Source organism: Podarcis vaucheri (genome assembly GCF_965113315.1).
Source record: "Podarcis vaucheri genome assembly, chromosome: 1".
NCBI lineage: Eukaryota > Metazoa > Chordata > Lepidosauria > Squamata > Lacertidae > Podarcis > Podarcis vaucheri.
Window position 1 is genome coordinate 121,395,504 of NC_138759.1, and position 14,747 is coordinate 121,410,250.

General features: G+C 43.9%; 1 protein-coding gene across 1 annotated transcript in view; it reads right to left on the reverse strand.

Annotated features, from left to right (window-relative positions):
* MYO3B (myosin IIIB) overlaps positions 1-14,747 on the reverse strand; it is a 313,368-nt gene that overhangs the window by 60,664 nt on the left and 237,957 nt on the right. The window contains exons 32-33 of the mRNA XM_082205523.1: positions 7,550-7,613; positions 6,048-6,183 (exon numbers count right to left, since the gene is read on the reverse strand). Of these exons, the coding sequence (XP_082061649.1) occupies positions 6,048-6,183; positions 7,550-7,613 (200 nt within the window). The remainder of the gene's footprint in view (positions 1-6,047; positions 6,184-7,549; positions 7,614-14,747) is intronic.

The following is a 14,747-nucleotide window of genomic DNA, read 5'->3' on the forward strand; positions in this document are numbered from 1 at the left end:
ATCAGACATGAATGACACATTTCCTTTCACCATGGTGGACAGATGCAAAAGAGAACAGGGTTCGCAGCACTGTTTGGGAGAATGGAAAACATCTGCAGGTGATCCAATAATTTTGCAATATTCCCCCCCGACTAACTCCCAATTTTAAAATATTGTTCTTAAAGCCACGAGAGGCGTGTTACAAGATTTGTTGGAGATTTGTTAAAAATAACCCAGTTAGCAGCATGTTTTCACGAGTGACACCATGATGGCTTATTTTGTCTTTAATGCATCACTTCTGAAACATAATACAGAAAGTAATGCTGAAAACAGATGAGACTCATGTGTAAGATCAAATTCATCGACATTCTGATTTGCATGGATCATTTTAAAGTTTCAGGAAATGTGTAGGAAAGAGCTGGGAGAGATTTGCAGCTGAATCAATGTGACTTACTCCAAAGTAAGCATGCATACAGCACAGAGAGAAACTTTCAGCATTTCTCTTTCAGAGGCGAGGCCTGGATCCCTCACAGCAATGTATTGGGAACATTATAATAAAGGGAAGCAGTGGGGGAGAGGAAGCAATCTGGAGTGGACAAGAGGCAGTTGTGAAATGGGTCACTTAGTCATATAGCTCTTTCCTAAAGTTGCTGTTTGCGGGAAAGGAGCTATCTGGGTGGCTTTGCCTTCATACCTGAAGGAGCGTCTCCACCCCCATCGTTCAGCTCAGAAACTGAGATCCAGCTCTGAGGGCCTTCTGGCGGTTCCCTCCCTGCAAGAAGTGAGGCTACAGGGAACCAGGCAGAGGGCCTTCTCGGTAGTGGCGCCTGCCCTGTGGAACGGCCTCCTCTCAGATGTCAAGGAAATAAACAACTACCTGATTTTTAGAAGACAACTCTGAAGGCAGCCCTGGTTAGGGAAGCTTTTAATATTTGATATTTTTTCATGACTTTAATAATCTGTTGGGAGCTGTCCAGATTGGCTGGGGAAACGCAGCCAGATGGGCAGGGTATGAATAATAAATTATTATTATTATTTTATTTTATTTTATTATTATTGTTGTTGTTGTTGTTTAGTCATATAGTCATATCTGAATCTTCGTGACCCCATGGACCAGAGCACACCAGGCACTCCTGACTTCCACTGCTTCCCGCAGTTTGGTCAAACTCATGTTGGTAGCTTCGAGAACACTGTCCAACCATCTCGTCCTCTGTCGTCCCCTTCTCCTTGTGCCCTCAATCTTTCCCAACATCAGGGTCTTTTCCAGGGAGTCTTCTGTTCTCATGAGGTGGCCAAAGTATCGGAGTCTCAGCTTCACAATCTGTCCTTCCAGTGAGCACTCAGGGCTGATTTCCTTCAGAATGGAGAGGTTTCATCTTCTTGCAGTCCATGGGACTCTCAAGAGTCTCCTCCAGCACCATAATTCAAAAGCATCAATTCTTCGGTGATCAGCCTTCTTAATGGTCCAGCTCTCACTTCCATACATATTATCTGTGAGTAAATGTGAAATCGAGTCTGCAGTCCCATGTACTTTCTTGTAAGTTGACCAGATGAAACGGAGGACGTGACTCCTGTATCTTTAACAGATGTGCAGAAGAGGGAATTCCAGGATGTGTGGTTTGCATGACGAGCTTCATCTGCTGAAATTCCCTCTTCTACACAGCTATTAAAAGCTACAGGAGCCCTGTCCTCTATTCATAGAATCACTGAATTGTAGAGTTGGAAGGGGCCACAAGGGTCATCTAGTCCAACCCCCTGCAAGGCTGGAAACTTTTGCCCAACACAGGGCTCGAACCCACAACTCTAAGATTAAGAGCCTCATGCTCTGCCAACTGAGCTATCCCATCTGGTCACCTTCCTTACTTGTACAGGACTGGACTACATGTATGGCCCGTTGAGATGGCTGCCCATTGTATACCCTTATGTGCTAAATTTATTCCAAGAATAATAAACGGCACTGCATTTGCCATTTCATTTACCTCAAGCACTGTACGCTCAAAACTACACATCAGGCACTCGGTGCAATTCAGGCTCACTGGGGTGTGAAAGCATTTGAATTTCCAGCTGAAGAGCTGCGCTTTCAAAAGCACTGGAATAGGCTATTAGTCTTCAACAGGTTCATATCTTTAACACTTACTCATTTAAGAGTGATTGATAATCACTGCTTCCCTTAAGTGCTTTAAACACATTACCAAGAAAGGCTGTGGCCGCCTGCTTGTTCCCTCCACCTCCTTATTTCCTTGATAGATCAAGTCAATGGTGTAGCCATTTCTTCATCAGAAACAACAATAATAATAATTGGTGCTCCTTTGACACAGGAGCTGTCACAAAGCTAGCTTGTATTTGCTTTGTATTGCCCCATTTGCAGAATTCTGCCACTTTCACTCAGTGAAATAGTTTGCTCTGGTAATGCATCTACCATCTTGTTGGGCTACCCAGAGAGAAAGGTATTATTCAGCGTTAAAGAGAAAGCCAGGAGTATAAAAGTGATGTCTCTTACACAGACTTTGTTGAGGGGGCGGGAAAGGTTTCATTTAGCAGATTTATTGTTTAATATGGAAATCATTTATAGTGTTCCAGTGTAATGCACACATCCTCAAAAGTCCTGTTCCATGAATATGTTGTTGTTGTTGTTTAATCGTTTAGTCGTGTCCGACTCTTTGTGACCCCATGGACCAGAGCACACCAGGCACTCCTGTCTTCCACTGCCTCCCGCAGTTTGGTCAAACTCAAGTTGGTAGCTTCGAGAACACTGTCCAACCATCTCGTCCTCTGTCGTCCCCTTCTCCTTGTGCCCTCCATCTTTCCCAACATCAGGGTCTTTTCCAGGGAGTCTTCTCTTCTCATGAGGTGGCCAAAGTATTGGAGCCTCAGCTTCAGGATCTGTCCTTCCAGTGAGCGCTCAGGGCTGATTTCCTTCAGAATGGAGAGGTTTGATCTTCTTGCAGTCGATGGGACTCTCAAGAATCTCCTCCAGCACCATAATTCAAAAGCATCAATTCTTCGGCGATCAGCCTTCTTTATGGTCCAGCTCTCACTTCCATGCATCACTACTGGGAAAACCATAGCTTTAACTATACTGACCTTTGTTTGCAAGGTGATGTCTCTGCTTTTTAAGATGCTGTCTATGTTTGTCATTGCTTTTCTCCTAAGAAGCAGGCATCTTTTAATTTCGTGACTGCTCTCACCATCTGCAGCGATCATGGAGCCCAAGAAAGTAAAATCTCTCACTGCCTTCATTTCTTCTCCTTCTATTTGCCGGGAGGTGGAAGATTCTATTCTTGAAGTGGGGACTTATTCAATAAGGTAAAAGTTAAAGGACCCCTGGACGGTTAAGTCCGTTCAAAGGCAACAATGGGGAGGAGGTGCTCATCTTGCTTTCAGGCTGAGGGGGCCAGCATTTGTCCACAAACAGCTTTCCAGGTCATGTGGCCAGCATGACTAAACCGCTTCTGGCGCAACGGAACACCGTGATGGAAGTCAGAGTGCACGGAAACGCCGTTTACCTTCCTGATGAAAAGGTGGAATATAAAAATGGCGGCCAAATGGAAAGGAAAAAGAGGGACACTGTTCCTGCATAGAAGAGGGAATTTTTGCCAAATTTATTTTTATAAAACTGGCACGGCACGGCAGCTCATTGCTTTACTTGTTACATGCACGCACTGCATATAACTCGAAATTTTGTGGGGCTGTTTTGGTGGGTTGAAAACAATTATATGCAACAAGATGTCAGGAAGAGGTATCAGATCTTAATCTATGAACGCTGCACTTTGGCTCACTGCTGCAAGTCATGTTTGTTCCCATCTTGCTGCAGATTTGATCTTGGACTTATCTGGTGCTGCTGACACTTAGGTCACTGCTAACCTGCTGGGTATAAATGCTAAGTATCAAGGCAGCCTCGAGTTGTTTGCCTGCGCAGCAGTTTCTCTTGGCTTGGTCTTTTGCTTCTCTGCATGCCCCTCCCTCTCTGAACCAGATGCAGTATCCTGATTCTGCCCCCCTCCACGCAAGGCCCTCCTGCTTCTGATTTCTACGCACATTGCAACAGGACTACGTCTTCAACTGCAGGCGTTTGGTTTGACCATGGCAGCACCCTCCTGCTCCCACACCGTTATTCTGACCTCAGCTCACTTGTAACAGTTAATTCCATCTCCCAGCTGGTTTTCTGCCATTTCTGTTGCCCACCTTCCTCTCTGCATTGTCCCAGATCGTAAAAGCACACCAGTGCAAGTAGATAAATAGGTCCCGATTCAGTAGGAAGGTAAACGGTGTTTCCGTGCGCTCTGGCTTCCGTCACAGTGCCCTGTTGTGCTAGAAGTGCTTTAGTCCTGCTGGCCACATGATCGGGAAAGATGAGCGCCGCAACCCCATAGTCGCCTTTGAGTGGACTTTACCATCCAGGGGTCCTTTACCTTTTACCTTACCCACCTGGGCTTCAGGCTCCAAGCCCTGGTCCAGAAAATACATAAACCTGTAGCTAGCAGACACACACTGAGAACCAGCAGGGGTTGGGAGACTTCGAGAAATGTATTAACACCCACTTAACAATTTTCTTTTGAGAGTTTTCTTGGATACTATATGAGATCGTTGTTTTTAAAAGTTAAATCAATAAGCTTACTGAACTGTAGGGTACCTGGGCCTGGGGTTGTGTGTTTACAGGATGCATGAAGTCCAAAGGGCTTTTGTTTGTTTGTGGATTTACAGTCATACCGTGGGATAAATACGCTTCAGGATAAGTATTTCCGGGTTGCGCTCTGCGGCGACCTGGAAGTAACGGAGCACATTACTTCCAGGTTTTGCCGCTCGCGCAGATGGTCAAAATGATGTCATGCGCTTGTGCGGAAGTGGTGAAACTCAACCCGTGCACACGCAGACACGCTGTCGCATCTTACGTTCTGTTCAGGATGTGAATGGGGCTCTGGAATGGATCCCGTTCACATCCCGAGGTACCACTGTATTTATAACATGCAATATCCCACCCTTTAGTTCCAACCAGAGCTCTTAGGGAGGTTTATGATAAAAGCCGGAGGACTGCCCAATATTTTTTCCCCTTTTCACTCCGTTGTTTACTGTTTTCCTGTTGCTTGTTTTGAGGCTTGGGCAAGCCAGGTCGTCCTCTTATATACCTGCTGGGATTGACAAGGGATGACCCTCACCTGAATCTCATAGCTCTCCTGACGAGTGCTTTGGTCTGTCCACTAGATACCAGGCACTCTAATATTCTAATTAGATATTTTGTTGCCATTTGCAACTGTAGCCGCCTCTGATTAGTTATCATTTAACTCTTGGGGGGAAATAATTAGCATCACATGTCATGTGCATGGAAGTTGCCGAACCAATTAACCAACTAGAAGGATTACTGTTAATAGCACCACTTTTCCTGTAACTTGATACTGCGGGATAGTTTTGATAAACTGCAAAAGCATTTTTAGTTTGCTTTCTGTTGCCACCCTGGAACCTTTCTTTATTAGTGCCACTTTGTTTTGTATGATTCTTTGCAAATGAAGGAAAACAACTTTTCTGCTTGTATATGTTGATAATATAATTTTGCTTGTAGCCATACATCAATGAAAAAACTAAGCAGACTTTGTAAATGAGAAGGCCTTTTGCTGAGAAGTTGCAATATTTGGTATGTCTGCTGGGAAAAGGGCTCCGCACACAGAGCCACCACTGAAAAGGTCCTTTACCTGGTCATCACGCATCTCCCCTAAGAAGAATCTCAGCAGAATCCATGACATTCAAGACACTGGATAGAATGTATCCTAAGGCTACATCCTTAAGACAATGGTACAACTATGAGACCCACTCATGTGATCAAAGCATGCCTAAAATGTACAGCAACACTAACAATGTAGAGATGATAGACAGAGATAGAGTAGATCCACCATCATGGTGGGTTTCCATTCTCTGGGTGAAAAGCAAGGGAAAAGATTAAAAGGTAACTGACCCTCTGTTGAATTTGATAAACAGTGCCCACCATTGCTGCGACTGAGGATCTTTCACAAAGAACAGGTATTCTCAACATTAAAGGGTGTTGGGTTTTATTGGTGTGTTTGACTATATCTTACCTTGTGTTTCATGCGACCTCAGTGGACAAGAGAACTTGTGATCTGTCACTGAGTTGGACTGGCTGGTGGGCTGCAAAGTCTTCATTTGGTCTGAATGTCTTAGAATAATCACTGGCGCTGAAGTGTCAGCTGAACCCTTTATTTTTGGGGGGAGAAATGGGAAAGATTTCTTTTAGGAAAAAACAACAACACAAATCAATATCTGAATTCCATTCAGGCAGGAAAACAAAGTGTGTGAGTGGATTTGTAAGAATACAGCCTAAACTTCTGGACAGCTTAATGCAAATGCCCCCAGTTATAGAGGAGAACCATTTAGGATCCGATCTACCCAGTTTCAGTTCTGTCGAGGCCTCTGGCGCTCCACAATATGTTGTTATCATTGTTATTTATTTACTATTTTCTTTTATCTTGCCCTTCCCCTCACGAATACCCAGGATAGCAAAAAACAGCAAAGCCGCAGCGTGGAAATATAAAAAAGTTAAAGCACAGTACAAAGTCAGCCTTAAATTACATTCAAATTACATTTTACAAATGCAAAGGAATTGTAAATCGTTCAGATTTACAAAGTCCTGTCAGAACAAACAGGACTTGAGTTGCCATTCGAATAGTTATAATGTGGGGTGGATCTGGGTAGGGAAGGAGTTCCACAGCTGGGATACCACCATGGAGGAAATCTTGTTTCATGTGGTAATCCCATCCCCCCAAATCCCCCTCCTCTGGATTTATACATGAGCACACAGCACCTGTATTTGACTGGATTGAGCCCTGTGTGTTCCCTGGCCAACAATGTTTTTACACCTGCGTCTCCCAATGTTTATTTCTTTCCTGCCCCCGGTTCACTCCTGTACCCCGGCACAGAGGCAACTAATAATGGCATATACTGTATGCTGATTTCCCTCTCAAAGTTAATTTGTATCTTTAGAAGAAGAGGGGGAGAAAGCTATAGGAAGGTATTAATCTGCTTAACATTTCTAAGTACATCATCCAAGGGATTTTGTTTTTTTAATCTTACATATGCTCAGCAGAGTTACTGGCGAAAACGGTACATTTTCTTCATTTCATCCTTTCAACATCAAATGGTAAGCAGCAAAAATTGGATCAGACTTCAAAGACTGCGCTGTGCTCCCAGTCACAGAGCGACTCCTCCATTTCACATATTGAATTCAAGCAGGATATCAAAGTGCTACCAAAGAACCTCAGGTCCTTACTCAAAAAGAGGCTCTAACATCTGTAGAAAGTGAAGTGCACAGACAAATCACCTCAGGGAGCAGCTAGCATTTATTCTCAGCAGCAGATTTCCAGCCTTTTGATTCCCTTATTCACTGTACCTCCCTGTCTTTCTACAGAACTAAAGTTCTTAGCAAGCAGCCTTTTGTCTCAAAGACTTCAAAACACCACTAACGGTTTCATGTTCTGATGGTTATGCCAAGCAACCGTGAACACACTTCAGAACGGTAGATGCAGGGATTTCATGTCGTTTTAGAGCCTCAGCTTCATAGTACCTTGTTTGTTTGTTTGTCGAGAAAACCCAGCTCTGTAGGAGACGTTGCGCTGTTGCTTTGCTGCCTAAAACACAAGAAGTTATAATAATTGTCGTCATTTTAATACTACTACTATTTCTCTCTTTTTTAAAAAAAATAAAATTATCCACATGTGCCCAGCCCATCAATCATGCTTCCTCATTGGGTAAGCAAATTACTGTTTTATTTTACTTTATTTAATTTCATATCATGGCTCACCTACCATTCATCAAACAAATGACACCAGGGTGGGATACACAGAATCAAACTTACAACACAACAATTCCATTATAAATAAAACCTAGTATGGTGGTACCTTGATTCTCGAACATAATTTGTTCCAGAAGTACGTTTGACTTCCAAAACATTCGAAAACCAAGGCGCGGCTTCCGATTGGCTGCAGGAGCTTCCTGCAATCAAGCGGAAGCCGTGTTGGACATTCAGCTTCCGAAAAACGTTTGAAAACCGCAACACTTACTTCCGGTTTTTCGGCGTTCAGGAGCCAATTTGTTTGTCAACTAAGACATTCGAGAACCAAGGTTGCACTGTATAATTATCAGGGTGTGTATGTGTGTGTACATGTATACACACACATACACACTTCTGAATTTACCATTTTAAAATATTAAAAGTATAATGTATATATCATGATTGTGCATGGAACACATTGCTTTAAAATTAATAAAACAACAGGTCTCCTTCAGTAAGAACATTGGTTAGGATCAATAGTCGTGATATCAGTGGCGTAGCGTGGGGAGTGCAGGGGGGCCCGGCCGCACCGGGCGCAACATCTGGGTTTAGGGGGCGCAAATCCACGGGTTAGGGGGCGCAAATTACTTGCCTTGCCCCGGGTGCTGACAACCCACGCTACGCCACTGCGTGATATGCAGGGGAATTGCACATGCAGCCAAAACCTTGTTTGTTTGCATGTCTCTGCTACCTTTCGAAGAGGTAAGCCACTTTTTTAATTCAATGCCCTATGTAGCTTGTCTCTTCAGGAGACAACTGCTAGCTCCCAAACACGAAAACAAGAAACAAAGCTCTAAGTAGCTCATGGCATTCTCTCCCCCACACACTTATCACCTCTTTTGTTACCCTCAACTTGAAATTTTACTCTGTAAACATTATCACATGCTCCCAACATTGCAGAGGAGGTGGGAACATCCAGGGGATTGGCTGGAAAATCCCTGGAGACTTATGGCATATTTGCCATCTTTGCTTCATTCATGAATATACAAGCAGTGTATAGACAAGACAAACAGGTACAGTGGTACCTTGGGTTAAAGACGCTTCAGGTTACAGACGCTTCAGGTTACAGACTCCGCTAACCCAGAAATATTACCTTGGGTTAAGAACTTTGCTTCAGGATGAGAACAGGAATCGCGCAGCAGCCACGCAGTGGCAGCAGGAGGCCCCATTAGCTAAAGTAGTGCTTCAGGTTAAGAACAGTTTCAGGTTAAGAACTGACCTCCGGAATGAATTAAGTTCTTAACCTGAGGTACCACTGTATTCCTAGAGCAGGGCCCTTAGCCCCCCTCTTCCAGGCATTTCAAACTAGTAACTCTCAGCTCTCATCTATTTCTGTCTCTCAGCTCAAAAATCCTCACCCCCCCCCAAACCCATATCCCTAGATCCCCAACACTGCAGTGTGTTGTCCATTTAGGAAACATCGAAAGCAGTTAAAGGAACATTAATGTGCGAGTTTCTTTGGTTTTTAAATCAAATTATTAACTTTTGTCAAGCAGCTCTTTAGGCAAAATGGTAACAACCACAGATCCATTCACAGGAATCTGGCAGCCAAACTTATATCAGTATTGACACATGTGCAAATATATTGTGTCTGGGTGAATTCCCCTCCCAATGCCACAGGGCATTGCTGTGATTTTCAGGTGGGTGAGTAGGTGGAACCTGCAGCACTTTCAGGAAACAGAAGTGGATGAGGGCTTTTTATTAATTTATCTTTTTTTCTCCACTGTTACATTTTTACCTTTTTTGTGAGCAATACCCACAGAATTTGTACTGTGTAGCGTCTCATAAAAACAAACAAAATAAAGTACTAAACACAGTGGAGCCTCGGGTTACATATGCTTCAGGTTACATACGCTTCAGGTTAAAGACTCCGCTAACCCAGAAATATTACCTCAGGTTAAGAACTTTGCTTCAGGATGAGAACAGAAATTGTGTTCCAGCGGCGAGGCAGCAGCAGGAGGCCCCATTCGCTAAAGTGGTGCTTCAGGTTAAGAACAGTTTCAGGTTAAGAACGGACCTCCGGAACGGATTAAGTACTTAACCCAAGGTACCACTGTAGTAAAAATTAGAGATAAGGGAAAACACGTTGCCACTGCTGCAAGCAGCAACGTGGAAATGTGGCTGGAATGCCCCATGACAGGGCCGGCCTGTTGGTTTCTGCTCTCTTCACTGTGCAGCGAAGTGCTTGTCACAAGACAATGTTTACATTCCACAGTCAGAGTACTGTTGGGTTTTCCCACGGGAAAGGGAAACTGGATGTGACGTACACTGGTTTCCTGTTTTTCACTTTCTCTCGGTGTTCTTCATTCCGAGGAGAAGGACGGTTGCTTCTCTGCTCCCGCAGAGGCAAGATGCATGTTTGTAATTTCTCAACATTGAACTGTAAATAAAGCAACGTTAAGCATGTGGCACGTACTGCTCATCATTCCGTTGTGCACAGGACTCTGCATTTACAACATTTTTGGTTCCGGGCCCAGAAAGACGCAATCAAACTGAAGAATAAAGACTCCAGCAATTGAGTCGGAATGCCGGCAGAGGAACAGAGAAACGGATCGGCGTTATCTGCTCTGCGCGTCAAGTTTGATTGATGAGAGGTATGTGCTCATGCTCCGGGCAGCCTGCCAGCTCCTAGTTTATGATTTTATGGCTGGACTTTGAACTTTTAAAGCCGTTTTGCCGTGATTAAGGCAAAGGCTATAAGGCACAAGCTCACAGGCTTGGAGGCTGCAAAAGCGAAAGTGCTTTTTACAAGTGCTTTTGGAAGCTGCTGTACTGTGACGCAGCTTGATTTAAAGCAGCAATGATGGCTAATGCAAAGCTGGTTGATGCTTTTGGGATTCCTAAGCTCAATAAGAAAAATTATACGGACTGGGTGCAGTATGCAGAGGCAATTCTGCGGAAAGAAGGTCTGTTTAATGTTATTACAGACAACCCCCCAGCTCCAATTACAGCTGAATGGGCAGCTAAGGATTCCAAGGCGCGGGGATCTCTTACATTGATAGTATCCCCAGAAGAGCTCTGTCTGTTGCGTGGAAAGACCACAGCCAGAGAAATTTGGGACACTTTAAGACAGGCTCACTTGAGGACAGAGGCTGGTTCCTCAATGTACTACTATGCCAAGCTGCATGGTATGGCTCTTGCTGAAGGTGGAGATGTGCGTACACATCTGATGGAGATGCAGAATCTGAGACATGAGTTGCAACAGAGAGGACTCAACTTTCCAGAGGCTGTGTATTCCTTCATGATACTACATTCTTTGGGTCCAAGTTGGGAGTCCGTTGCCACTCAGATTGCTGTTCAGCCAACTGCTCAACTCACAGTAGCCTATGTTACTGCCGTGATCCAGAATGAAGCAGATCGCCGGGGTGCTAGCTGCATGGGTAAGGGGGAGTCTTCACAGACGTCATCCCAGAGTGCAGTGGAACCACCAGAGGGCGCCAAAGCTTTGAAGGCAGTGAAATGCTACTCGCGTGGACGTCTAGGCCATATGAAGAGGGAATGCAAATATCCTAGGGCCAAGACAGAGCAGCGCAGCGGAAGTTCATTGCGTGGAAAAGGCCAAAGCAAAGGCAAAGGTCCGGTGTCCAGGACAACGCAGCACAAGGCAATGGTCTCACGTTTCACTCCAAAGGTTGCAAAGGTCCAGAAGACGTCTAGATCTTTCTTCGTTGTTGATTCAGCAGCTACCCACCACATGTGCAACGATAAGCGACTGTTCGTGTCTTTTACACCGCAGGAAGGTGCGATTCACCAGGCGGATGACCACACGATCCCCAGTCAAGGCTACGGAACTGTTGTACTTCACAGTTTGGACTTATCGATACAGGATGTACTGTATGTTCCAGATGCCACACACAATCTTCTCAGTGTGATGCAGCTGAATGAACGGAACATTGACGTTTCCTTCAAGAACAAGAAATGCACCATCACAAAGAAAGACGATTATGTATTGCATGCTGAAAATGTTGATCGTTTGTTTGTTTTGTATTATGATGATGTTGTGCAGAATGAGACTTGTTGCATTGCAGGTTCTAACAAAAGTTTGCATGCAGGATGTATTCATGATTTTCACCGAAAATTTGGTCATTTGCATTTTGAGGCGGTTTCTAAAATGCCTACCTTGGTTGAAGGTATGACTATTAAACCCTGCAGGTACCACATGAAGTGCAAGGCATGCGCAGCAAACAAGGTGAAAATGGCTGCGAAAGGTAAGGTGTCTAGTAGGCAAGCTACAGAACCATACCAGGTTGTTCATGCTGATTTAGTTGGTCCACTATCGCCCTCTTTGGGTGGAAATAGGTACTTCATGGTTCTCATTGATGCATTTTCCAGGTATATTTATGTGTACAATCTCAAGCAGAAATCAGAGGCTTTTCCAAGATTCAAGGAATTCTGTGCTTGGTTGGAAAATGTGCATGGTAAAAAGATAAAAACTCTTTTTACTGATCGCGGGGGAGAATTCACTTCTCAGCAGTTTGAAGTTTTTCTGACTGAGAAAGGAATTCAACACGATTTGTCCAGTCCTCGCTCGCCATGGCAGAATGGACTTTGCGAAAGGGCAAATCAGACATTGCTTCAAGGGTTAAAAACCTTGCTGCATGATGCCAATCTTCCAGAGAGTTATTGGGCAGAATCTCTCTCATGTTTTATTTACAGTTACAATCGCAGGTTATCTTCAGCGATTGGTTGTACCCCCTATGAGAAGATGTTTGGCAAGAAACCATACATCAAACACATGAAAATTTTTGGTTCTGACATGTGGGTTCACTCACCACAAAGCTCCAAGTTAGGCAAGCGTGGATTGCATGGTATCTTTCTAGGTTATCAGAAAGGTTCTTACAGAATAATGATGACTGACTCTAAGACAATTAAGCTCACAAGAAGTGTTGAGTACAATGCCAAGTGGGGGGAAAATGTGGGAATTTTCCAATGTTATCCTGATGACAGTGATGAGACTGAGGATAAGCAACAACAACCCACACCCACTGATGAAGGTTCTGATTCTGAGTCTGAAACTGAATCGGATAATTCAGAGGATTTCAAGAGTGCGAAAGCCTCTATGCGACCCTCTGAAAGCTCTGATCAGGAATTGGAAGAACCATTGTTCACAATAGGCCACTTTTCTCCTAAGAAGGAAGAGGAGAGTGTTGAAGACCAAAGGCTGATTCGCAGGTCACAAAGAGCCACAAAAGGCAGACCTCCAAAGAGATTTGCTGATGAATTTGCCAAGACAGCAGTAGCAGCTGTTAAAAGCTCCAAGAAGGTATTTGAACCTTCAAGTTTCCAGGAAATCCAGGATTTGGATTCTAAGGAAGCTGAGCCATGGTAAAATGCCATGAAGGCTGAGCTTGATTCCTTAGAAAGGAACAAAACTTGGGAGCTAGTTCCAGTAGTTCCAGGAATGAAACTGCTTGGAAGCAAATGGGTCTTCAAAGCGAAGACTGATCAAAATGGCAAGATAGTCAGACACAAAGCCAGATTGGTAGCCAGAGGTTTTGCACAGGTACCAGGTGAAGACTATCACGAGACCTACTCACCCACAGTAAGATATGAGAGCATTAGGCTTATGCTCAAGCTAGCTGCAGAGGAGAATCTACACATTAGTCACCACGATGTGAATACAGCATTTTTGTACGGATCTCTAGGTGAATCACTTTATATGCTTCCACCTGATGGCGTACAGGTAAAACAGGGATTTGTTTGTGCTCTAAAGAAGTCCCTTTATGGTCTCAAACAAAGTGCACGGTGTTGGCACACAAAACTCACTGAAGCATTGTTTTCTCTAGGTTTTCAGCAAGGGAAAGCTGATCCATGTGTGTTTGTCAAAGAGGAGGGGCAAAAGAAGCTGTATTGTTTGTTTTATGTTGATGATATTTTATTCTTTTGGAAAGATGTCACAATGTACAATAATGCCCTAGCACTTTGACATGAAAGATCTTGGTGAGGTAAACAACTACCTATCTCTGGAAATAGAGAAAAATCAAAGTGGTAACATTCTAGTACACCAGTCACGGAAAATTGCTGATGTGTTAAGCAAACTGAACCTGATGGATGCTAACCCTGTAGACACACCGATGACAACAGGTTATCAGGTAGAAGACACTGAAGAAGCATTTTCTGACACTACACTGTTCAGAAGTGTGCTAGGCAAGTTAAACTTCATTGCCAGATGTTCAAGACCTGACATTGCTGCTAGCTGTAATTTGCTAAGCAGACAAGTTAACAATCCTACTGTTAAGGATTGGAAAGCTCTGAAACGCATAGCACGCTATTTGAAAGGCACTATGCATTACAGACTGAGATTTAACAATCAGAAGTCTGGTGGTCTTGAGATTTTTGCAGATGCAAGTTTTGGAAGTGACACTACAGACAGGAAAAGTACGTCTGGAGTTTGCTACATGTACAATCAGGGTCTATTTGATTGGTCATGCAAGAAGCAAACAACAATTAGCTTAAGTACTTGTGAAGCTGAACTGAATGCACTGTCTTATTCACTTAAGGATTGTGAATGGTTGTTACAATTGTGCAAAGACATGAAAATTCCTGTCAAATGTCCAATCCAGGTTTACCAGGACAACAAAGCATGTTTGGCTTTGCTAAATTCGGAAGGTTGTAAGCAAAGCACAAAGCACTTGCAATTGAAGTTGCAACATGCTAGGGAACATATTCAGAAGGGACTCGTAATGGTGTCCTATATGCCAGGTAATGAAATTCCTGCTGATGTATTGTCCAAGATTGTATCAAGGGATCAACACTGTACCTATGTACGGAAGTTGGGTTTGTACTGATATTGTACGAACACGCTGCCCAGTGATGTTCACAGAAAGGGGGAGGATGTTGGTTTCTGCTCTCTTCACTGTGCAGCGAAGTGCTTGTCACAAGACAATGTTTACATTCCACAGTCAGAGTACTGTTGGGTTTTCCCACGGGA